At 44.7% G+C, this 25,147-nt stretch overlaps 1 protein-coding gene across 2 annotated transcripts; it reads right to left on the bottom strand.

Moving 5' to 3' along the window:
• Window positions 1-293: 293 nt before the first annotated feature.
• LOC112246821 (1-phosphatidylinositol 4,5-bisphosphate phosphodiesterase beta-1-like) lies at window positions 294-25,002 on the bottom strand. 2 transcript variants are annotated; one of them, XM_024415374.2, is made up of 32 exons: window positions 24,472-25,002; window positions 17,028-17,105; window positions 16,669-16,737; window positions 16,284-16,424; window positions 16,084-16,163; window positions 15,646-15,699; window positions 15,092-15,167; window positions 14,817-14,917; window positions 14,510-14,673; window positions 14,254-14,400; window positions 6,977-7,134; window positions 6,653-6,735; window positions 6,476-6,560; window positions 6,148-6,334; window positions 5,899-5,963; window positions 5,663-5,762; window positions 5,491-5,575; window positions 5,163-5,287; window positions 4,857-5,011; window positions 4,591-4,755; window positions 4,243-4,342; window positions 4,023-4,127; window positions 3,795-3,907; window positions 3,546-3,678; window positions 3,345-3,407; window positions 3,033-3,249; window positions 2,769-2,925; window positions 2,616-2,692; window positions 2,407-2,496; window positions 1,521-1,578; window positions 658-744; window positions 294-533 (listed from the first exon to the last, which is right to left on the bottom strand). In XM_024415374.2, the coding sequence occupies exons 1-32, from the start codon at window positions 24,568-24,570 to the stop codon at window positions 363-365; spliced, it is 3,588 nt and encodes a 1,195-aa protein (XP_024271142.2). In that variant the 5' UTR covers window positions 24,571-25,002; the 3' UTR covers window positions 294-362. The 2 variants fall into 2 exon arrangements, with proteins under 2 accessions (XP_024271142.2, XP_024271143.1); XM_024415375.2 differs by lacking the exons at window positions 294-533; window positions 658-744; window positions 1,521-1,578; window positions 2,407-2,496; window positions 2,616-2,692 and having other exon boundaries at window positions 2,782-2,925; window positions 3,043-3,249.
• Window positions 25,003-25,147: the final 145 nt, after the last annotated feature.

Genomic DNA, 25,147 nt, shown 5'->3' with positions numbered 1-25,147 from the left:
TTCAGACAACTGGGAACTCAACATTTTTTTGCTCCAACTGGGAAAAATAGTTTTGAACGGTCATCCCACTCAGAATTCCAACTTGAAACTCTGGCATCTTTCTATAGCTCAGACTTTCTGACCGGAAAGTCACTGACATCATGAATTGTTCCCAGTTGTCTTGGAAGCCCCATTAAAGGCAGGCAAGAGTACAATGTAGCAGTAGGAGTATATATCAAATCTCAACTCTCAAAAAGTTTACAATATGCTACAGATAACATAACAGTACAAATTATCCAGGACTACCTTTAGAGTGCAGTAGTAAACCAGCATTTATTAAGAAGAAAAGCTCTCTTTCCATCTCCTCTCGCTTTCTGTCTTTCTCACTTCCTCTGGTCCTCTAGTTCCTCCTCAGAGAGTATGTCATGGGGGGTGGAGGGCCGGGGCATGACGTGACCTTTGACCCCCCCTTTCCTGTTCTGCAGGAAGTCCTGGATCTCCCCTGGCAACAGACAGAACTTCTCCTGGTACTCCGCCTCCACTGCACCCTGCAGCTGGGGTCAGATGTCAGAGTTAGGAGAAAGGGGTAGAGGTCAGGGGTTATAGTTAGATGCTAGAGGTTTAGGGTTAGGGTTACGGATTTAAAGGTAAGAGGTCATGGGTTATTTGGTATGTCACCTTTGGTTTCTCATCAAGAATTTGCTGCTGGATGTCTTTGTGCTGCTCCACCAGTCTCTCTTGGCGTTTTGCCTGAGCATCCTCCAGCTAGAGCAAGGAAGAGAGAGGTTACCTTCAGTGATTGGACTGCTCCATCCTGGAAGTGCTATCACTTCATAGGAAAATAACAGTACCAGACGTCACGCTGTTGATTCTCCAACGAGAGTACAGTGTGATGTCTGGCCACGAGCAGTGGAGGAAAAAGTACCCAATCATCATACTTGAGCAAAAGTAAAGATACCTTAATAGAAAATGACTCAAGTAAAAGTGAAAGTCACCCAGTAAAATACTAGAGTAAAAGTCTCAAGTAGTATTGGGTTTTAAAGATACTTAAGTTAAATATATATATGCTACAATATACATAAGTATCAAAAGTAAAAGCACAAATAATTTGAAATTATTTATATTAAGCAAACCAGACAGCACAGTTTTCTTGTTTTGTTTAATTTACTGATAGCCAGGGGCACACTCCAACACTCAGACATCATTTACAAATGTTTAGTGAGTCCGCCAGATTAGCGGTAGTAGAGGTGACCAGGGATGTTCTCTTGATAAGTATGTGAATTGGACCATTTTCCTGTCACCATCTGCCTCTCAAAATGTAACAAGTACTTTTGGGTGTCAGGGAAAATGTATGGAGTAAAAAGTACATAATTTTCTTCAGGAATGTAGTGAAGTAAAAGTGAAAGTAGTCAAAAATATAAATAGTGAAGTACAGATATCCCCCAAAAACGACTTAAGTAGTACTTTAAAGTATTTTTACTTAAGTACTTTACACCACTATCCATGAGAGACTATCTGACCCCCAATCCTTCCATCCTTACCCTTTTGATGTTCTGTACCACTTCATTCACATATGATTTGTTGATCTCCAACTTCCCCCTAACAACAGAATAATAAATAGTCATACATACAGAAATCCAGCCTCTCTTTCTGTCACACACACACACAAACATAGAGTTCTCTTAGCTGGGGCTTCTTCCCTATGCACTGGAGTCTCCAGTCCTCCTCTTCTCACCGGTGCACGCCTGGTCAGGGGCATGGAATGCGGTGTGAACTGCATCCCGTCGCTACTGGTAGTCCAGCACAATTGTACCAATCCATAAAAAAGAGCACCGCCTGTTGGTCGTGGTTTCCGAAAGCTGTGCCGGTTTAGTATAGATTCAACTGTCCCAGAGTCCTGGTAAGAGGACTGATAATGACCAGCAGGAGACAGGGATACAATTCACACTTTATTTCACACCCAAGACAGGCACACATGACTTTACAGAGGAGAAAACTAGTTGTAGTGTATAGTGGTTTTATGGTCATGAATGTGCTAACACTAGTGATGGAATGTCCAGAGAATAAGCTGCCAAGGAGTGAGGACCATAGGTGAGTCCTTGAATGTTGATGCAGCCAGTTTAGTCAACTGGTTGTTAATTCCTGGAGCTGTAGTGAGAGACTGAGGTACTGATAGAAAGGGGGGCTGTTACCCCACCAGATAGGGTATGTGATTGGCTGACCAGGTTCCCTGATTGACTGAGTTCCCTGTGAACCTGGTCGTACCCTGACACAGAGGTGTATGAAGTGGTCACTGGACAACGGGGTCAGGTTGAGGTGGGGAATAGTACCCTACCTCAGCAGTAAAATGCTACAAAGTTTGTCTCTTCAGTCCCAGAGCCAGGGAGAGGGTTTAATGATTGAAGTTATAGGGTTTGGTACACTTACTCTTCTACCAAGTGCTTCTCTTTTGTCATAGCTTCTTTGATTTTCTCTGTTCTCCTTTTGTCCATTTTCTTTTTCAGGTCTTTCTTTTCTCTGCAAAGGTGAAGCATCACAAATTATATATTTGATAGAATTATATCCAATTATATCTCTATAGTACACTAACTTTGCATCTCTGTTGAACTGATGTCTCACAGTCATATCAAACTCACTTGTCACATATGTCTTTTAATTTCTTCATCTGGTTGTTCTGGCTTTCCTCAGTCACCGTAGTCAGTTTCTCACTCATCTGCAATAGTGGCGATATACAGTATTGGAATGTACAATTATGTAATATATAATCTGTGTGTGTGCGTGCGTGTTACCTGTTTGATGTGTTCTCGTTTGAGGTATTTCTCACTGTAGTATTGTTCCTGTCTCAACTCCAGTAGCTGTTGCTGTTGTTGTTCTCTCAGCTCCCTCAGTTGCCCCTCTCCATCCTCAAACTGCTTCAGTTCAGCCTTCCCTTCAGGTGACAAACTTCTAACACACACACACACACACACACACAATGAGTCAGGGGTTAGGGACAGCACACATACACACAACCGTACACTCTACCAGATCTGCCTACCCTCCACCCTACCTACCTTGTCTTACCATGTTGTTTAGTCTTCAGGAGAGCGTTGTGTCTGCGTGTGTGTTGGTTCTGAGCCTGGTTGTACTTGGTGGTCTGTTCCTTCACCATCTCCAAAGTCTTCTTCTGGTGTCTCTTCACCACATCCTTCATCTCCCTGTAGTGTCTCTTCTGCTCCCGCACTATCAGCTTGTGTTGCCTGAGCTCCTCTAGTGTGGCCGCCTTCATATCTGAACAGGCAGAGACCACACAGTGGAATACAGTCTACACACCACCACCACACACACACACACGCACACAACCCCTCCCCCTTTCTCCCTCTGACCTATCAGAACGCTCTGCACCATGTCTTCAGTCTTCGCTGCTGGTTTGGTTGGTTCTGAAACAACTAGAAAACACTATGATTGGTTGGCATGCTCCATTCTAATGAGAAAATCATTCATGTCAATACATCTGCAGTGACATTGTAGCAGTCTTGGGTGTGGCGATAGCAGATAGAAGTTAGTGGGTCAGGGTCAGGGGTTACCTGTAGTTGCAGACTGGGGTGTATTAGTCAGAGTTCTGGGTGTGACGGCAGGGCTGGGGCTGAGACCGTTCTCCAAAGGAGCAGATCGTAGGTTGGCTTTTGGCTCAGCAAGCCCGGGTTGATCAGCATTAGCCTCAATTTTTAATTCAATAACACAACAACAGTAGCAATGTAATGGTACTTCTAAATACGTACATTGTTTTTACTGTCCATAATTTTCAACCACAAAACCCTAGTTTGACCACAAACCTCTTTACTGGTCTCCTCCTCCCCTTCCTCCAGAGTGAGAGCAGCCAGCTGTTGGGACCGCTGCTCCAAGAGATTCACATACCGGATGGGGTTAGACAGCGCCTCGATTACATCTGCACACACACACAAACACATTAGGGATTAGCCTTGATACCATGTGGATAAACTGGTACTAAGCTTACATAGAGACCTCCAGGTCTAATAGGCATTGTCGTATACCAGACCTACCTGCAAAGGTGTCTGGGACATAGTCCTTCACTTCAATGTAGACAAACACAGCAGGCAGAATCAGAGACTGGTTCTTCTCATTCCTCAGTCCGATGTAGCGATAACCTGAGATAGATAAAACACAGTTAATAACCTGAGGACAATAGGGACTACAGAGAAAGAGATGACAAACTCATTGCAGAGGCAGTCTTTACTGATTACAGGTAAATAGAATGTTTACCGGGCCGTATGGCTGGCACAGGGATAATACGGTGACCTATGAACTTTCCTCCTTCCTCAAATGCAGCGATTCTCAGAGAGGCCAACGTGGGGAGAACCACCTGCAACAACACAATTATACACAGTCATACATGAATATACTTTAACATTATACACAATTATACAGTTAAAAGAACAGTTTTACGCAGTTATACAGTTACACTTCAATATTATACACTTGCATTCTATGGTTATACAGCTTGTTGAGTCCTGAAGAATTCCCTAGGCTTTAGCTCAGAGGGCTAACACAGTCCCATTTTATGGCGTGCAGGAGACCTGGTTTCAAACCCAGTTGGTTACTGTTTCTCACCTTCTTGAAGATAATTGGCTCTTCATCCCAGACTGGGTTGATAGCGTTGCTCTGGGACGTCTTAGTCTTCAGGGCTTTTCTCCTGGTGTCCACAGGAAGACCAAACATGTCCAGCTCTATGTACACACCTACCTTCTTGTCGCTCAGAAACTGGCCTGAGATTATCTGTAGGAGAGAAGCTCATTTCATAACACCAGTTTAGTCTAATCTAACTGGTTAATTAGTTAACCACAGTGTGTTGTGTTATGGTATTTTGTAACTCTTACCTTGACCTTGACAGTGTTGGCCACTATGCCGTCCACGGTGCTCTCAGCGAACGGGTCAAAGTGTTTGTCTGGTCTTCTCATGAACTCTGGTTTCAGTCTGTAGCCGCTCTTTCCATTGTACTCATACATGCCCAGGTTCAACTGCATAGACAGGTCTGGGAGAGAGAGCGAGAGAGAGAGAGAGAGGTCAGAGGTTAAGAGAGGTCAATGGTTATAGGTCAAGTAAGCAGTGCTGCCTCATCTATAGTTTGTGAACAATTGCTTTTATTAGATCACATCCAAGGCAACACAATCAAAATGTCTCACCTATAGTTTGGAAGTTGAGTGCCACCAGCTGGCAGCCAGCATTCCAGAAGAGTTGTGGCATGTAGTTGGAGGAGTCCACCCTCGTGCCTTTAGGGTAGATACGACTCAACTGCTGCTTGTTATATCTGAGAGGACAGGTTAAAGACATTTACGGTGAGTAGAGTAGGGCCTTTGTATAGTCACCTGCTTTGATGAGACTAAACTAGATAGAGCAACGTGACCCTTGAGAAGAAAGTAATCAACAACACGACAAACTAATACTGGAGTTGAGTTAGGGTTCAAAGTTATAGTTGGGGTTATTTAAAGGTCAGCTGAATCTTAAGGATACTCCACAAACTCCACGGGCGACTTGGTGAGGTGCTCCAGAGCTTTAGTCTCCACAAATGATGACATTTGATAGCTACGATTAACCTCTGGGGAAAGAACATAATGGTTTATTATGTGTTTGTGTGTGTTTGTTTGTGCGTGCGTCTTTGTGTATTTTCAGTGAGCCAGTATACTTTTGGAAGCCTCGAAGGAGTTGAACTTGGTGGGCTGGACGTAGTTGACTAGAGTGGACATCTCCTCTGTAGCTACGGCCTCCCGTTCCTCTGCTGTCCCCTGGAGACAAAGTCATCACATAACAGGTAGCCATGTTACTCCAACCCTGACCCTTCACCTCTAACCTACAGTACATCACCAGTGTTAAAGGGTAACCAAGTAACCATGGTAGCAGAGGGCAAGCTACTGAACTCACTTCATCTGACGTCTTCTTACAGTCATCGTCATCATCATCGTCATCGTCTTCAGCCTCTATTTCACCTGAAAGAAGAGAAGAATCTGTTTACATTTTCATGAACTCAAAAAGTGACAAATGTTCACCGACAATTATAAAAGGCTCCTAGAGACCCTCACCAGCTCTAATGATAGTGGTGAAAATGATGAATATGATTTTTATTATTATCATAATTTTTATACATTAGAGCACACTTGCAGTCAGGCTCACCGGCTGTGATGTTGTTAGGAGACGAGGGTTCATCTGTTGCCTGTTCCTCTGCTGCGCTCTGGTTGGCTGGATGCTCTGCCAGTTGCTTGTTGCCATGGGCAGCCGAGGGCTTGTGGGATTTCTTGTTCTTGATGAGGATCTTACCCATCAGCTCCTGAGGACTTGGCAAGGGTACCCCAGACTCCAGCTAACAGACGAACACACACACACACACACCAACCCACCGCACACACACACATCAGAGCGCGTGTGCATGCGTACATGTTTGTGTGTGTGGGTGTCGGTGTGGATGGGTGTGTGAGTGTGTGTGAGTGTGCTAAAACCGTACAGGATATTTCTCCAGTGGGTCTATCAGTAGTGCATCTCCAAAAATTGACCTACAGTATTCTGCCATCTTGGCTTGTTGCTTTGGCCTGTTAGGATTAGAGGTCAGGGGTCAGGATTAAAGAGCAGTTCACCAAAGATGTTCTAGTATATTCGCCTATTCATCTCTATGTTTACTCACGAGTCCACATGGTTTTCAAAGGACAGGATGACAGGAAAAGGAGAGGTTTTAAAAGCACACTCAGCAATGGCCTCAATCACCTCCTGTAGAGCAAAAGGAGATGTTATAGTAGTTGGTTATTTTATGTACATGTATAGAAGTTATCAGATATAGACTATATCAGTATAAAATGCAACGTTTTAGAAGCACATGGACAAGGCAAGCAGGAAACATTGTTTCTTTGTTACAAAGACTATTCTAGCCTTAGATAAGGAATGGAGTTAGCTTTGACGCAGGAGTTTTCAGAGCATGCATATGTTTGTGTGTGTGGTTGCGTATGTGTACCTTAAAGCAGATCTCTGAGGTCATGGTGAAGCCGTGCGTGATGACTGGTTCCTCCTCTGTGGTCCGTCCTTTCCAACAGTCCAACTCCACACAGCGACAGCCTGCCAACATCACCTGACGGTACATCTCCACTGATGAACTTCCTGCCAGCTGCCCCGCTACACACACACACAGACACACACACCACATTTATAAATATACATACACACACACACACACCACATTTATAAATATACATACACACACACCACATTTATAAATATACATACACACAGACACCACATTTATAAATATACATATGTACATATGGAAAGAAAATAGCGCAGGCAGAAATGGCAGCAGTTTTACGGGCGCCCAACTGATTGTTCTATTATGTGGGGGTTTTGCGTTATTTGTAACTTATTTTGTACGTAATGTTTCTGCAACCGTATCTTATCTGCAACCGATCACTCACCTCGGATTAGACAAAGATTTTTTCAACAACAAGCAAGATTCACATGATATTCTCCAAATACCCGGCAGGGCCGACATCCCAGTTATTCGCAAGAGGAAGCGACGCAGGTACAGGGGACGAAGAGCCGGATGCCTCGTGAGGACCCGGAGAAGGCGAGTGGGAAAGCTGCCGTTACTGTCAATACTACTCACTAATGTGCAATCATTGGACAATAAATTAGACGAGGTACGATCACGAATATCCTACCAACGGGACATCAAAACTGTAATATCCTATGTTTCACAGAATCGTGGCTGAATGACGACATGGATATTCAGCTAGCGGGATATACGTTGCACCGGCAGCATAGAACAGCAGGGGAGGGGGTCTGTGCATATTTGTAAACAACAGCTGGTGCACGAAATAAGGATGTCTCTGGATTTTGCTCTCCTGAAGTATTGTGATAAATTTCAGGCCACACTACTTGCCTAGAGAGTTCTCAGCTATACTTCTCGTGGCTGTTTATTTACCACTACAAACAGATGCTGCTACTAGGCGCTAATATTGGCCGGATACTTTAATGCAGGGAAACTTAAATCACTTCTACCAAAACTATCAACATGTTAAATGTGCAACCAGAGGGGAAACAATTCTAGATCACCTGTACTCCACACACAGAGACGCGTACAAAGCTCTCCCTCGCCCTCCATTTGGTAAATCCAACCACAACTCTATCCTCCTGATTCCTGCTTACAAGCAAAAATTAAAGCAGGAAGCACCAGTGACTCGTTCTATAAAAAAGTGGTCAGATGAAGCAGATGCTAAACTACAGGACTGTTTTACTATCAGAGACTGGAACATGTTCCGGGATTCTTCTGATGACATTGAGGAATACACCACATCAGTCACTGGCTTTATCAATAAGTGCATTGAGGATGTCGTCCCCACAGTGACTGTACGTACATACCCCAACCAGAAGCCATGGATTACAGGCAACATTCGCACTGAGCTAAAGGGTAGAGCTGCCGCTTTCAAGGTGCGGGACACTAACCCGGAAGCTTTCAAGAAATCCCACTCTGCCCTGTGACGAACCATCAAACAGGCAAAGCGACAATACAGGGCTAAGATTGAATCATACTACAACGGCTCCAACGCTCGTCGGATGTGGCAGGGCTTGCAAACTATTACAGGCTACAAAGGGAAGAACAGCCGTCAACTGACCAGTGACACGAGCCTACCAGACGAGCTAAATCACTTCTATGCTCGCATCGAGACAAGCAACACTGAGGCATGCATGAGAGCATCAGCTGTTCCGGACGACTCTCCATAGCCGACGTGAGTAAGACCTTTAAACAGGTCAACATACACAAGGCTGCGAGGCTAGATGGATTACCAGGAGGTGTGCTCTGGGCATGTGCTGACCAACTGGCAGGTGTCTTCACTGACATTTTCAACATGTCCCTGATTGAGTCTGTAATAACAACATGTTTCAAGCAGACCACCATAGTCCCTGTACCCAAGAACACAAAGGCAACCTGCCTAAATGACTACAGACCCGTAGCACTCACGTCTGTAGCCATGAAGTGCTTTGAAAGGCTGGTAATGGCTCACATCAACACCATTATCCCAGAAACCCTAGACCCACTCCAATTTGCATACCACCCAAACAGATCCACAGATGATGCAATCTCGATTGCACTCCACACTGCCCTTTCCCACCTGGACAAAAGGAACACCTATGTGAGAATGCTATTCATTGACTACAGCTCAGCGTTCAACACCATAGTACCCTCAAAGCTCATCACTAAGCTAAGGAACCTGGGATTTAACACCTCCCTCTGTAACTGGATCCTGGACTTCCTGACGGGCCGCCCCTAGGTGGTGAGGGTAGGTAGCAACACATCTGCCACGCTGATCCTCAACACTGGAACTCCCCAGGGGTGCGTGCTCAGTCCCTTCCTGTAGTCCCTGTTCACCCACGACTGCATGGCCAGGCATGACTCCAACACCATCATTAAGTTTGCAGACGACACAAGGCCTGATCACTGACAACGACGAGACAGCCTATAGGGAGGAGGTCAGAGACCTGGCCAGGTGGTGCCAGAATAACAACCTATCCCTCAATGTAACCACAATAAGGAGATGATTGTGGACTACAGGAAAAGTAGCACAGAGCACACCACCATTCTCATCGATGGGGCTGTAGTGGAGCAGGTTGAGAGCTTCAAGTTCCTTGGTGTCCACATCAACAACAAACTAGAATGGTCCAAACACTCCAAGACAGTCGTGAAGAGGGCACGACAAAGTCTATTCCCCCTCAGGAAACTAAAAAGATTGGCATGGGTCCTGAGATCCTCAAAAGATTCTACAGCTGCAACATCGAGAGCATCCTGACCGGTTGCATCACTGCCTGGTACGGCAATTGCTCGGCCTCCGACCGCAAGGCACTTCAGAGGGTAGTGCGTACTGCCCAGTACATCACTGGGGCAAAGCTGCCTACCATCCAGGACCTCTACACCAGGCGGTGTCGGAGGAAGGCCCTAAAAATTGTCAAAGACCCCAGCCCCCCCAGTCATAGAATGTTCTCTCTACTACTGCATGGCAAGCGGTACCGGAGTGCGAAGTCTAGGACAAAAAGGCTTCTCAACAGTTTTTACCCCCAAGCCATAAGATTCCTGAACAGGTAACCAAATGGTTACCCGGACTATTTGCATTGTGTGTCCCGCCACCCAACCACTCTTTTACGCTGCTGCTATTCTCTGTTTATCATATATGCATAGTCACTTTAACTATACATTCATGTACATACTACCTAAATTGGCCCGACCAACTAGTGCTCCCACACATTGGCTAACTGGGCTATCTGCATTGTGTCCCACCACCCGCCAACCCCTCTTTTTATGCTACTGCTACTCTGTTTATCATATATGCATAGTCATGTACATGTACCTACATGTACATACTACCTCAATAAGCCTTACTAACCGGTGTCTGTATATAGCCTTGTCTTTTTACTGTTGTTTTATTTCTTTACTTACCTACACAAACACACATACCTTTTTTTTCGCACTATTGGTTAGAGCCTTCAAGTAAGCATTTCACAGTAAGGTCTACACCTGCTGTATTAGGCTCACATGACAAATACACTTTGATTTGATAAATATACATACACCACATTTATAAATATACATACACACAGATACACACACACATTTATAAATATACAGGTGAGGTCGGAAGATTACATACTCTTAGGTTGGAGTCATTAAAACTCATTTTCAACCACTCCACAAATGTCGTGTTAACAAACTATAGTTTTGGCAAGTCGGTTAGGACATTTACTTTGTGCATGATACAAGTAATTTTTCCAACAATTGTTTACAGACAGATTATTTCACTTTTAATTCACTGTATCATAATTCCAGTGTGTCAGAAGTTTACATACACTAAGTTGACTATGCCTTTAAACAGCTTGGAAAATTCCAGAAAATTATGTCATGGCTTTAGAAGCTTCTGATAGTCTAATTGACATAATTTGAGTCAATTGGAGGTGTACCTGTGGATGTATTTCAAGGCCTACCTTCAAACTCAGTGCCTCTTTGCTTGACATCATGAGAACATTTTTAAAAATCAGCCAAGACCTCAGAAAAAAATTGTAGACCTCCACAAGTCTGGTTCATCCTTGGGAGCAATTTCCAAACGCCTGAAGGTACCACGTTCATCTGTACAAACAATAGTACACAAGTATAAACACCATGGGACCACGTAGCCGTCATACCACTCAGGAAGGAGACGTGTTCTGTCTCCTAGAGATGAGTGTACTTTGGCGCGAAAAGTGCAAATCAATCACAGAACAACAGCAAAGGACCTTGTGAAGATGCTGGAGGAAACAGGTACAAAAGTATCTATATCCACAGTAAAACGATTCCTATATCGGCACAACCTTAAAGTCTGCTCAAAAAGGAAGAAGCCACTGCTCCAAAACCGCCATAAAAAAAGCCAGAGTACCGTTTGCAACTGCACAAGGGGACAAAGATCGTACTTTTGGGGAAATGTCCTCTGGTCTGATGAAACAAAAATATAACTTTTTGGCCATAATGACCATTGTTATGTTTGGAGGAGAAAGGGGGACGCTTGCAAGCCGAAGAACACCATCCCAACTGTGAAGCATAGGGGTGGCAGCATCATGTTGTGGGGGTGCTTTGCTGCATGAGGGACTGGTGCACTTCACAAAATAGATGGCATCATGAGGCAGGAAAATGATGTGGATATATTGAAGCAACATCTCAAGACATCAGTCAGGAAGTTAAAGCTTGGTCGCAAATGGGTCTTCCAAATGCACATTGACCCCAAGCATACTTCCAAAGTTGTGGCAAAATGGCTTAAGGACAACACAGTCAATGTATTGGAGTGGCCATCACAAAGCATTGACCTCAATCCTATAGAAAATGTGTGGGCAGAACTGAAAATAGAGTGTGCGAGCAAGGAGGCCTATAAATCTGACTCAGTTACACCAGCTCTGTCAGGAGGAATGGGCCAAAATTCACCCAACTTATTGTGGGAAGCTTGTGAATGGCTACCCAACGTGTTTGACACAAGTTAAACAATTTAAAGGCAATGCTACCAAATACTAATTGAGCGTATGTAAACGTCTGACCCACTGGGAATGTGATGAAAGAAATAAAAGCTGAAATAAATCATTCTCTCTACTATTATTCTGACATTTCACATTCTTAAAATAAAGTGGTGTTCCTAACTGACCTAAGAGAGGGACTTTTTTACTGGGATTAAATGTCAGGAATGGTGAAAAACTGAGTTAAAATCTATTTGGCTAAGGTGTATGTAAACTTCTGACTTCAACTGTACATATACACAGATCAATGGAAATCAAATTTATCAACCCATGGAGGTCTGGATTTGGAGTCACACTCAAAATTAAAGTGGAAAACCACACTACAGGCTGATCCAACTTTGATGTAACGTCCTTAAAACAAGTCAAAATTAGGCTCAGTAGTGTGTGTGGCCTCCACGTGCCTGTATGACCTCCCTATAACGCCTGGGCATGCTCCTGATGAGGTGGCGGATGGTCTCCTGAGGGATCTCCTCCCAGACCTGGACTAAAGCATCCGCCAACTCCTGGACAGTCTGTGGTGCAACGTGGCGTTGGTGGATGGAGCGAGACATGATGTCCTAGATGTGCTCAATTGGATTCAGGTCTGGGGAACGGGCGGGCCAGTCCATAGCATCTATGCCTTCCTCTTGCAGGAACTACTGACACACTCCAGCCACATGAGGTCTAGCATTGTCTTGCATTAGGAGGAACCCAGGAGGAACCCAGGGCCAACCGCACCAGCATATGGTCTCACAAGGGGTCTGAGGATCTCATCTCGGTACCTAATGGCAGTCAGGCTACCTCTGGCGAGCACATGGAGGGCTGTGCGGCCCCCCAGAGAAATGCCACCCCACACCATGACTGACCCACCGCCAAACCGGTCATGCTGGAGGATGTTGCAGGCAGCAGAACGTTCTCCATGGCGTCTCCAGACTCTGTCACGTCTGTCACATGTGCTCAGTGTGAACCTGTTTTCATCTGGGAAGAGCACAGGGCGCCAGTGGCCAATTTGCCAATCTTGGTGTTCTCTGGCAAATGCCAAACGTCCTGCACGGTGTTGGGCTGTAAGCACAACCCCCACCTGTGGACGTCGGGCCCTCATACCACCCTCATGGAGTCTGTTTCTAACTGTTTGAGCAGACACATGCACATTTGTGGCCTGCTGGAGGTCATTTTGCAGGGCTCTGGCAGTGCTCCTCCTTGCACAAAGGCGGAGGTAGCGGTCCTGCTGCTGGGTTGTTGCCCTCCTACGGCCTCCTCCACGTCTCCTGATGTACTGGCCTGTCTCCTGGTAGCGAATCCATGCTCTGGACACTACGCTGACAGACACAGCAAACCTTCTTGCCACAACTCGCATTGATGTTCCATCCTGGATGAGCTGCACTACCTGAGCCACTTTGTGTGGGTTGTAGACTCCGTCTCATGCTACCACTAGAGTGAAAGCACCGCCAGCATTCAAAAGTGACCAAAACATCAGCCAGGAAGCATAAGAACTGAGAAGTGGTCTGTGGTCACCACCTGCAGAACCACTCCTTTATTGGGGGTGTCTTGCTAATTGCCTATAATTTCCACCTGTTGTCTATTCCATTTGCACAACAGCATGTGAAATGTATTGTCATTCAGTGTTGCTTCCTAAGTGGACAGTTTGATTTCACAGAAGTGTGATTGACTTGGAGTTACATTGTGTTGTTTAAGTGTTCCCTTTTTTGAGCAGTGTATTTTGGTTAGGTCAAGGTGTGACTAGGGTGGGTACTCTAGTTTTTTGTATGTCTAGGGTTTTTGTATGTTTAGTTTTTTTTTTAGGTCTAGGGGTTTTTGTATATCTATGTTGGCCCAATCAGAGAGCTGTTTATCGTTGTCTCTGATTGGGGATCATATTTAGGCAGGCCTTTTTCCCACTTTCTGGTGTGGGATCTTGTCTATGTGTAGTTGCCTGTCAGCAATATTTTGTATAGCTTCACAGTTCGTTTGTTCGGTGTTCATTCTTTTAATAAAGAGAATGTACACATACCCTGCTGCGCCTTGTTCTCCTTCATACAACGAACGTGACACATACACACACACATTTATAAATATACATACACACAGATACACACACACCACATTTATAAATATATATACACACAGATGAAGTAGATTTGTCATCAGCTTCCAAGTGCGATTGTGTGCGAGTCAACAAATTATAGTCGTGTGCGTGCATGCGTGTGCTCATGTGTACACGTTTGTGTGTACCTGTGAGGTAGGTGTTGTGTGAGGAGTTGATGAAGTAGTGAGACAGAGGGAAGGTCATGTCTTCAGACTGGTCTAACTTCTCAGGCGGAATGACTCCATTCTCATCAGACACCAGGTATCTGCTGAACCCCTCCAATGTGATCAGCCCTACAGGACACACACACACACACAACGGAGGGTTATACACACTCACACAATCATACACACACTCAAGTTTACACCCAGGCACAAATGCATGCACACAAAACACACACACCTTGTTTAAGCAGGCTCTGGATGAGTTCATATTTCTCCATCAGGGACTGTGTCTGAGAGGGTCTGAGAGGAGGATACAGAATCTCATTCAGACGAGGATCTCTCTGCCTCTCGTTAATAAACTCTGTCATCTGATCCACAGACAGGTAAGCACCCTTAGCACCCCTGCAGAAAGAGAGAGCGAGAGAGAGTCAGGAATTAGTGACAGTACATACTGTTGAGAGAAGACAGCTGAGTTCTGGCTGAGGACAGATGTGAGAAAAGGTCAGGGTTTAGAGTTGAGGCCAGGAGGTACTGATAGTACTTACTGCTGAGAGAAGACTGAGCTGAGTTCTGGCCGAGGACATAGGTGGGAGAGGAAAGATCTGTAAACGTCAGGGGTGAAGTCCTCAAGGGGAATAGAGTTGCTCTGCAAAGGAACACAAATACCGCTGAGATGAGTCAGGTCTCAAGAAGTGATGATTTTAATAGTTGGCTTGAATGTGGGAGGAAAGAAATACCACTTAAAATACCACCAGTACTACCAGTTTCAATGTTGTATAGTTTGTCATATTGTATAATATTCCATAGTTATAATGTATACTCGTCCAAAGGGTAAGTTGCAGTGTTCCAAGGCCGTCTCCACTCTCTTTTTGTCTGCTGAGAACATGCGGACGATGCTGGGTAAAAGGGGCGGGGTATGCACAATATCAATCAATCACATCCTACAGGATTCACAGGAAGTTAATCAGCAGACACGGGAGTGATGATCAGTGTTCGAAGGTATGGGCCCTGAGCAAAGTGCTGCCATAGAGAATGATAGAAGCCTCTAGTGGCCAAAAGGCCATTTTGGCACTGGCAGCGCCATTCAGGGCTTCCACCATGCGTCCACCATTTTAAAGTAGTCAAAGTAGTTAACTGGGTGGGGATTCCTATGGGTTATAGCTCCATTGGCGCTGCCCATGCTGTCACAGACACTATAATGGCATAGATATAAAGATGAGTCCTCTATGAGCGCTGCACAGATTCACAAAACTTGATCCCATAATTAGTGGTTATTTAGGATACAAGGTGATTTATATAGATAAGTGATTCTGCACAATGCCTTACTCAGGACGACCCCCTAAATATATTGAGGAACCAATGAGATTTACTCACTTCTTCACTGGGATCTGCCCCTCTGAGTTTGGCTGCAAGGTTAGTCTGACGTACCTGTGAGAGAAAGATTGTGAAAAAGGGAGCGAGAAACTGAAGAATAATCACACCTCTGTCACGCCTACATTTCCAGTGATCTCCATCGCTATCACGAATCAGGCTGACACCAATGTTTCCCTTCAAAGCTGGAATCCGTAGCGGTGAAACTGCCACTTCAGTTTACAATATTACAACAACAAAGACGTTGCTTAAAACAACGAACACTGTTGTTTCTCCTTTGGACAACATTGCACCTCATTGCATGATAGAACAGAAAGGTTAGCATGACGTTGGATGCTCCTTTCCTGAACAAAACCAAAACAATAACAAATATGCCTGGGAGGACCACTGTTTAACCTACTGCAGATTCAGCTCCAAAATGAATTTTCCTGATAGACTCACGCTTTTTCCAGACTGGTTTCTCTGTTCATGTTGTGACTCAGCAGGTTGGATGCCAAAGAGAACAGCTCCTCAGCCCACTCCTATACAACACAAAGCGAGAGGGAGGAACATTCTCTGTGTGTGTGTGTGTGTGTGTGTGTGTGTGTGTGTGTGTGTGTGTGTGTGTGTGTGTGTGTGTGTGAATATGTATGTGTGTGTACCGTGGCCTCTTCCTCTTGCAGGGCCATGAAGTTGAGGTATGTGACGTTGACCATGTCCGGTCCTGTGACTACGGTCAACAGACGGTTCTCTATACGACCGACCAGGTTCCCCACATCAAGCAGCTCACGCAGCTTCGCCTCCTAGGGAGGACAGCAGGTCAGAGGTTAGAGGTCAGGTTCAAAGGTTAGACCATGGGTGTCATCTCCAGTCCTCAAGGGCAAAAAAATGTTTTCATTTCCGTCTGGTGTTTAATTTATCAGTGTTACTGATATGTATTGTCAATTGGCTGAATCAGACTCTGAATCAAAGGTAATGATGTAAACCAACAGGATCTTGATTTTACACACCTGGGTCAAGGGTTTGGATGTCATGGGGGTTAAGTACCTTTGGTGTTTTGGTGCTCTTCCCTGTTCTGGCATCCTTTATATGGGTGATGTCTAGAAACTCTGTCTCCTACAGGAGAGATAGAGGTAAAGAGAGAGAGAGAGGGAGAGAGAGAGAGTAAAGACATGAGAGAAGGAGTGAGAGGGATGTTATAATATTCATCACTCACTCTAATCAACACATGCACACACAGGGGGGGACACACAGGCGCTAATCAACACACACACACACACACACAGGGTGACTAAGCCCCAGCAAGAAGAAGCAGGATACACAGTAGGAGTCCCAACGTGAGAGATAGCATGGTGTCATCTGTCCTCTGTGTGTCTATGTCTCTGTGTGCATGTGCATGTGTTTACCTTGTTCTGATCAGTCCAGTGAAGAAAGTATCCGTGTGGATCCACAGTCAGGGTGATAGGAGTCACTGTCGAGAGATCCTGACCACATGGAGACAGATATTAGCACACACACACACACGCACTTGACGTTGGTGGTTGTGATAACATATGTAATGTGCATTTTAATATATTGTATTGTGATTTCAGTGTGTGTGTGTATGTTTGAAGTTGAGTTGGGTTTGAAAAGGGCATTGCATAAGCATGAATGACTCTGGTCCCGAATGAACTTTCTACTAAGAAATATATAGCGACACGCACACCCACGCACAATGCATATAAGGCCCTCCCCCGCCCTCCATTCAGCAAATCGGACCACAATTCCATCTGGCTCCTCCCCTCCTATAGGCAGAAGCTCAAACAGGAAGCACCCATGGTGAGGACAATTCAATGCTGGTCTGACCAATCGGAATCCATGCTTCAAGATTGTTTTGATCATGAGGACTGGGATATGTTCAGAGTAGCTTCAGAAAATAATATAGACACATATACCAATACGGTGAATGAGTTTATCAAGAAGTGCATAGGAGATGTTGTACCCACTGTGACTATTAAAACCTACCCCAACCAGAAACCATGGATAGATGGGAGTATTCGCACAAAACTGAAAGCGCAAACCACTGCATTTAACCAGGGCAAGAAGTTTGGGAATATGGAAGAATACACACAGTGTAGTTATTCCCTCCGCCAAGCAATCAAGCAGGCTAAACGTCGGTATAGGGACAAAGTTGAGTCCCAGTTCAATGGCTCAGACACCAGACGTATGTGGCAGGGTCTACAGACAATCACGGATTATAAAAGGAAAACCAGCCACCGACGTCTTGCTTCCGGACAGGCTGAACACCTCTTCGCTTGCTTTGAGGATAATACAGTGCCACTGACGCGGCCCGCTATCAAGGACTGTGGGCTCTCCTTCTCTGTGGCTGACGTGGGTAAGACATTTAACCCTCGCAAGGCTGCCGGCCCAGATGGTATCCCTAGCCACGTCCTCAGAGCATGCGCAGGCCAGCTGGCTGGTTTGTTCACAGATATATTCACTCTCTCCCTATCCCAGTCTATTGTCCCCACATGCTTCAAGATGGCCACCATTGTCCCTGTACCTAAGAAAGCGAAGGTAATTGAACTAAATGACTATCACCCCGTAGCACTCACCTCTGTCATCATGAAGTGTTTTGATAGACAAGTCAAGGATCATATCACCTCCACCTTACCTGCCACCCTAGACCCACTTCAATTTGCTTACCGCCCCAATAGATCCACAGACGATGCAATCGCCGCCACACTGCACACAGCCCTATCCCATCTGGACAAGTGGAATACCTATGTAAGAATGCTGTTCATTGACTAGAGCTCAGCATTCAACACCATAGTACCCTCCAAGATCATCATCAAGCTTGAGGCCCTGGGTCTGAACCCCGCCTTGTGCAACTGGGTCCTGGACTTCCTGACGGGCCGCGCCCAGGTGATGAAGGTAGGAAACAACACCTCCTCTTTGCTGATCCTCAACACTGGCGCCCCACAAGGGTGCGTGCTCAGCCCCCTCCTGTACTCCCATGATTGCGTGGTCAAGCACACCTCCAACTCAATCATCAAGTTTGCAGATGACACAACAGTAGTAGGCTTGATTACCAACAACAATGAGAGAGCCTAGAGGGAGGAGGTGAGGGCTCTGTGAGTGTGGTGCCAGTAAAATCACCTCTCACTCAACATCAACAGAACTAAGGAGATGATCGTGGACTTCAGGAAACAGCAGAGGGAGCACCCCCCTATCCACATTGATGGGACCTTGGCGTACACATCACTGACAAACTGAAATGATCCACCCACATAGACAGTGTGGTGAAGAAGGCGCAACAGCGCCTCTTCAACCTCAAGAGGCTAAATAAATGTGGCTTAACACCTAAAACCCTCACATACTTTTACAGATGCACAATTGAGAGCATCCTGTCGGGCTGCATCACCGCCTGGTACAGCAACTGCACCGCCCACAACCGCAAAGCTCTCCAGAGGGTGGTGCAGTCTGCCCAACGCATTACCGGCGGCAAACTTCCCGCCCTCCTAGACACCTACAGCACCCGATGCCATAGAAGGCCAAAAAGATCATCAAGGACATCAACCACCCGAGCCACTGCCTGTTCACCCTGCTATCATCCAGAAGGCGAGGTCAGTACAGGTGCATCAAAGCTAGGACCGAGAGACTGAAAAACAGCTTCTATCTTAGGGCCATCAGACTGCAAAACAGCCATCACTAGCACATCAGAGGCGGCTGCCTATAGACATAGATTAGGAATCACTGGCCGCTTTTAGAAATGGATCACTAGCCACTTTAATATTGTTCCGTATCTAACATTACTCCTCTCATATGTATAAACTGCTCTCCACACTATTCTACGGTATCTTAGTCACTTTTAAATTGTGTTTACATATTGCATCACCCATTTCATATGTATATACTGTATTGTATTCTATACTACACCACTGACTGTTAAACAGCCATCTCCAGCACATCAGAGGCTCCTGCCTATAGACATAGATTAGGAATCACTGGCCGCTTTTAGAAATGGATCACTAGCCACTTTAATATTGTTCCGTATCTTGCATTACTCATCTCATATGTGTAAACTGTACTCTATACTATTCTGCGGTATCTTAGTCATTTTAGTTGTTTGTAAATATTGCATCACCCATCTCATGTGTATATACTGTACTCAATACTAATCCACTGTATCTTAGTCCAATGCCGCTCTGACATACACTACCATTCCAAAGTTTGGGGTCACTTAGAAATATCCTTGTTTTTGAAAGAAAAGCACATTTTTTGTCCATTAAAATAACATCACATTTATCAGAAATACAGTGTAGACATTGTTAATGTTGTAAATGACTATTGTAGCTGGAAATGGCAGATTTTATGGAATATCTACATAGGCTCATGATCAGCAACCATCACTCCTGTGTTCCAATGGCACGTTGTGTTAGTTAATCCAAGTTTATAATTTTCAAAAGGCTAATTGATCATTAGAAAACCCTTTTGCAATTATATTAGCACAGCTGCAAACTGTTGCCCTGATTAAAGTAGCAATAAAACTGTCCTTCTTTAGACTAGTTGAGTATCTAGAGCATCAGCATTTGTGGGTTCGATTAGAGGCTTAAAATGGCCAGAAACAAAGACATTTCTTCTGAAACTCGTCAGTCTATTCTTGTTCTGAGTAATGAAGGCTATTCCATGCGAGAAATTGCCAAGAAACTGAAGATCTCGTACAACTCTGTGTACTACTCCCTTCACAGAAGCGCAAACGGGCTGTAACCAGAAGAAATAGGAGTGGGAGGCCCCAGTGCACAACTGAGCAAAAGGACAAGTACATTAGAGTGTCTAGTTTGAGAAACAGACGCCTCATAAGTCTCAACTGGCAGCTTCATTAAATAGTACTCGCAAAACACCAGTCTCAACGTCAACAGTGAAGAGGAGACTCCAGGATGCTGGCCTTCTAGGCAGAGTTGCAAAGAAAAAGCCATATCTCAGACTGGCCAATAAAAATAAAAGATTCAGATGGGGAAAAGAACATAGACACTGGACAGAGTAACTTTTCCTGGAAGGCCAGCATCCCGGAGTCGCCTCTTCAGTGTTGACGTTGAGACTGGTGTTTTGCGGGTACTATTTGATGAAGCTGCAAGTTGAGGACTTGTATTTGTATTTGTATTTATTATGGATCCCCATTAGCTGCTGCCAAAGCAGTAGCTACTCTTCCTGGTGTCCAGGAAGTCTGTTTCTCATACTAGACACTCTAATGTACTTGTCCTCTTGCTCAGTTGTTCTGGCCATTTTGAGTCTCTAATCGAACCCACAAATGCTGATGCTCTAGATCATGGGTGTCAAACTCTGGCCCGTGGGCCAAATTTGGCCCGCGGGGTAATTATATTTGGCCCGCGAGACAATACCAAATTACTACTAGAGCTGGCCCGCCGGTATTATACAGCGCATTCACCACTAATACTACGAATCCCATAATGCTCTGCTGTTTTCGCGCGCCAATCAGGACAGGACCCAGAAATGCTCTCTCCTCTGTGACAGTAGTCATAGCAACATAGACGCTACAACTGTCAGCGAGCTAACCCTTCCCAAAAATGGCGAAAGAAAGGCAGAAAACAGGAGCTTTCTGGACAAGTGGGAGGCAGAATATCTGTATACATATGTAAAAGACAAACCTGTTTGTCTTGTTTGTGGAGTCAACGTGGCTGTAAGTAAGGAGTACAACATTAGACGACACTATGAAATGAAACACCATGACAAATACAAGGACCTGGACATGACTCAAAGGAGCCAGAAAGTAGAGGAGATGAAAAGAAGTTTGGTTTCACAACAGAATATATTTAAAAAAGCCACATCACAAAGCGAGGCTGCTGTAAAGGCTAGTTATATAGTGGCAGCAGAGATCGCAAAATCAGCCCGGCCCTTTAATGAGGGAGAGTTCATGAAAAAGTGCATGATGAAGGTTTGTGACCTCGTATGCCCAGAGAAAAAACAAGCATTTTCAAACGTGAGCCTGAGCAGGAACACAGTAGCTGATCGCACATGTGATCTTGCCACCAATCTGTATGACCAGCTGATGGAAAAGGGAAAAGATTTTGTTGCGTTCTCCTCGCTGTGGATGAGAGCTGCGACGCATCTGATACTGCTCAGCTGTCAGTCTTCATCCGTGGAGTGGACTCAAATCTGTGTGTTACGGAGGAGCTATTAGGATTCAAATCAATGCATGGCACAACCACAGGAAAGGAAATCTTTGAGGAGGTTTCCAAATGTGTAACTGAAATAAAGCTGCCGTGGGATAAACTCGTTGGATTAACGACAGATGGTGCGCCAGCGATGTGCGGTAAAAAGAGTGGACTGGTGGGCATGGTTCGGGAGAAGATGCGGGAAGAGAACTGTGCAGGTGAGCTAACTGTTTACCACTGCATCATACATCAGGAAGCACTGTGTGCCAAAGCCCTAAAGATGGAACATGTTATGACCACAGTAACACAGGTAGTTAACTTTATAAGAGCCAAAGGTCTAAATCACCGCCAGTTTAAATCTTTTCTGGAGGAGTGTGGTTCGGAATACGCAGACGTGCCGTATCACACAGAGGTGAGATGGCTAAGCAGAGGAAAAGTACTGAACAGATGTTTCGAGCTGCGTGAGGAAATATGTCAATTCCTGGAAACCAAAGGGAAGGATACAGCAGAGCTCCGGGAGCAAAAGTTCCTGTGTGAGCTGGCCTTTCTCTGTGACATCTCGAGCCATCTCGATGCGCTGAACCTGCAGCTTCAGGGGCGGGGGCGCATCATCACAGACATGTACGCTGCAGTGAGGGCCTTCAAAACTAAACTGTGCCTGTGGGAGAATCAGATGCTGCAAGGAAACCCTTGCCATTTTCCCTGCTGCCAATCCATAAAAGCGCAGATCTCTACCGCCGTGTTCCCATGCGCACAGTTTGCTGAAAAACTCAGTGTTCTCGCCGCTGACTTTAGCCGGCGATTTGCCGACTTCGATGCCCAGAAATGCAAGTTTGAACTGCTTAGTAATCCCTTCGCAGTTGATGTGGAAAATGCACCAACCAACATCCAAATGGAGCTGATTGAACTCCAGTGCAACGACACGCTGAAGTCAAAGTATGATGCTGTGGGCGCCGCACAGTTTCCACGGTTCATCCCTGACACAATGCCTCAGCTCCGCACCCAAGCTGCTCAGATCCTCTCCATGTTCGGCAGCACTTATCTATGCGAGCAACTTTTCTCCTCGATGAAGATGACCAAAACAACTCACAGGAGACGTCTGACTGATGAACATCTTCGCTCGATACTGAGGATTTCTTCAGCTCAGAGCTTGAGCCCAGACATTGATGAACTAGCATCCAAGAAGAGATGCCAGGTATCTGGCTTGGGCACATCAGATTAGACCAGTGTGCAATAATTAACGTTTTCTTTATGCACTTTTTCTTGCTACAAGGCATGGGCTTGAATGGTTGATTGATTTATTATCATTTTATTTGTAAAATTATTAGCCAGTGGAAAAAGTTTATTTTGGTATTTAAATCAGAAGGCTGCAAATAGAAAAGAGGCATACAATTTTTATTTAAATTTTATTTATTTAATAAATGAATGCCATTGATGTGTTTTTTCATTTGAAATTCGATTTTGCATGTCTCCACTATTAAATTATATATTGTATGGTAATAAGCGATGCTTGTTCCATATTCAATGTTAAAGCAAAACTTGTTTGGGTCCATATTAAAAGGTTAATTTGTTCAATGTTGGCCCGTGACTTTGTTCAGGTTTTACATTTTGGCCCACTGGGTATTTGAGTTTGACACCCCTGCTCTAGATACTCAACTAGTCTAAAGAAGGCCAGTTTTATTGCTTATTTAATCAGGGCAACAGTTTTCAGCTGTTCTAACCTACCTGCAAAAGGGTTTTCTAATGATCAATTAGCCTTTTAAAATGATCAACTTGGATTAGCTAACACAACATGCCTTTGGAACACAGGAGTGAAGGTTACTGATAATGGGCCTCTGTACGCCTATGTAGATATTCTATTAAAAAATAATCTGTTTCCAGCTAAAATAGACATTTACAACATTAACAATGTCTACACTGTATTTCTGATAAATTTGATGTTATTTTAATGGACAAAAAATGTGCTTGTCTTTCAAAAACAAGGACATTTCTAAGTGACCCCAAACTTTTGAACGGTAGTGTGTATGTATATATATTCTTAATCCGTTCCTTACTTACTGTTTTCACACAGTTGAAGTGTACCTATGATGAAAATTACAGGCCTCTCTCATCTTTTTAAGTGGGAGAACTTGCACAATTGGTGGCTGACTAAATGCCCCACTGTATGTGTATTTTGGGTACATGTTGTGGAACTGTTAGATATTACTTGTTAGATATTGCTGCACTGTCGGAGCTATAAGAACATGCATTTCGCTACACCCGCAATAACGTCTGCTAAGCACGTGTATGTGACCAATACATTTTTTTTTTGACACACACACACACACACACAAACACACACACACACACACTCTCTCTCTCTTTTTTAGGTGTTGGAACATCTTAGCTAATTGAGGAGGGATTTAAACCATGGCAGTTACCATAGCAACAGGCCAGCACATTTCTCTGTATCCATGCTCTGTGCTTAAAACCTTCAACACACTTAGACACACTCTTGCAAACACACACACACACACACACACACAGTAACTACGTTAAAACATATTTGCAACCAACATTACATGCGCAATCACAACCACAAACGTCAAGTGTGTGCAAATTTTTATCTTAAATATCTGACACTTCTCGCTGCTAAAATCAGCACAAACTACACACATACACAGAGACACACAGACACACACCCACTGATACTCACATCGTCCCATTTCATGAAGCGGCTGCCATTCTTCAGAGTGTCGGGGACGGTCAGCGGTTTGAGCTTCAGAGCATGTGTCCCTGGCTGAGCCCCTGCCATGGTACACACACACCACCAACCACACACACACCACCAACCTGCTGCGCCAGAAGTCCTCTTTAACCTGCCTTCTAGTCTTTCTCCTCTCCTGTCTTGCTATCCTCTTCTCTCCTCTTTAGTCAGTAGACTGAGAGGGTTGGATGATAGTGAGCTAGTAGTTACATCACTGAAACAAGCTGCATATCTGTCTACAATCAACAGTCTCCTTTGTCCTGTATAGTCAGTTCTTCTATAGAATCAACAGTACACTCCTCTCTTTAGTATAATGTGTCCTACTGTACTAGCTGAATAATGTCTTAGGGTTATCCTTCTAGTATGGCTGTCCTCTTGCATACCTAGTGTATATCTGGATAATATAGTACTAGCTGCATAATACCTTGTTCTATCTGTCTGCTCTCTCTCTTTGAGACAGAACTGCTACTGCCTCCCCACACTGACTCACTCTGACATGCTTATTGAGCCTGCACGCCCACACACACACGAAGACACACAGAGAGAGAGAGAGAAAGAGAGAGAGAGAGAATATAAAACCAAATAGACCGTTTTTGGATCCATAATAAGTCTATTTTCATGTATC

Source organism: Oncorhynchus tshawytscha, linkage group LG08, assembly GCF_018296145.1.
Source record: "Oncorhynchus tshawytscha isolate Ot180627B linkage group LG08, Otsh_v2.0, whole genome shotgun sequence".
NCBI lineage: Eukaryota > Metazoa > Chordata > Actinopteri > Salmoniformes > Salmonidae > Oncorhynchus > Oncorhynchus tshawytscha.
The sequence above is the reverse complement of the archived record's forward strand: the minus strand, read 5'-3'. Positions and strand labels throughout refer to the sequence as shown.

Bases quoted from the DNA above. Each gene is read 5' to 3' on its own strand.
- LOC112246821 (XM_024415374.2), bottom strand. From the start codon at position 24,570: ATGGCAGGGGCTCAGCCAGGGACACATGCTCTGAAGCTCAAACCGCTG. The intron at 16,164-16,283 runs GTACACACACAT...TGTGTTGTATAG, and splicing joins TGCAAGAGGAAGAGGCCACG to GAGTGGGCTGAGGAGCTGTT. The intron at 3,679-3,794 runs GTTTGTGGTCAA...TTAAAAATTGAG, and splicing joins AGGAGGAGACCAGTAAAGAG to GCTAATGCTGATCAACCCGG.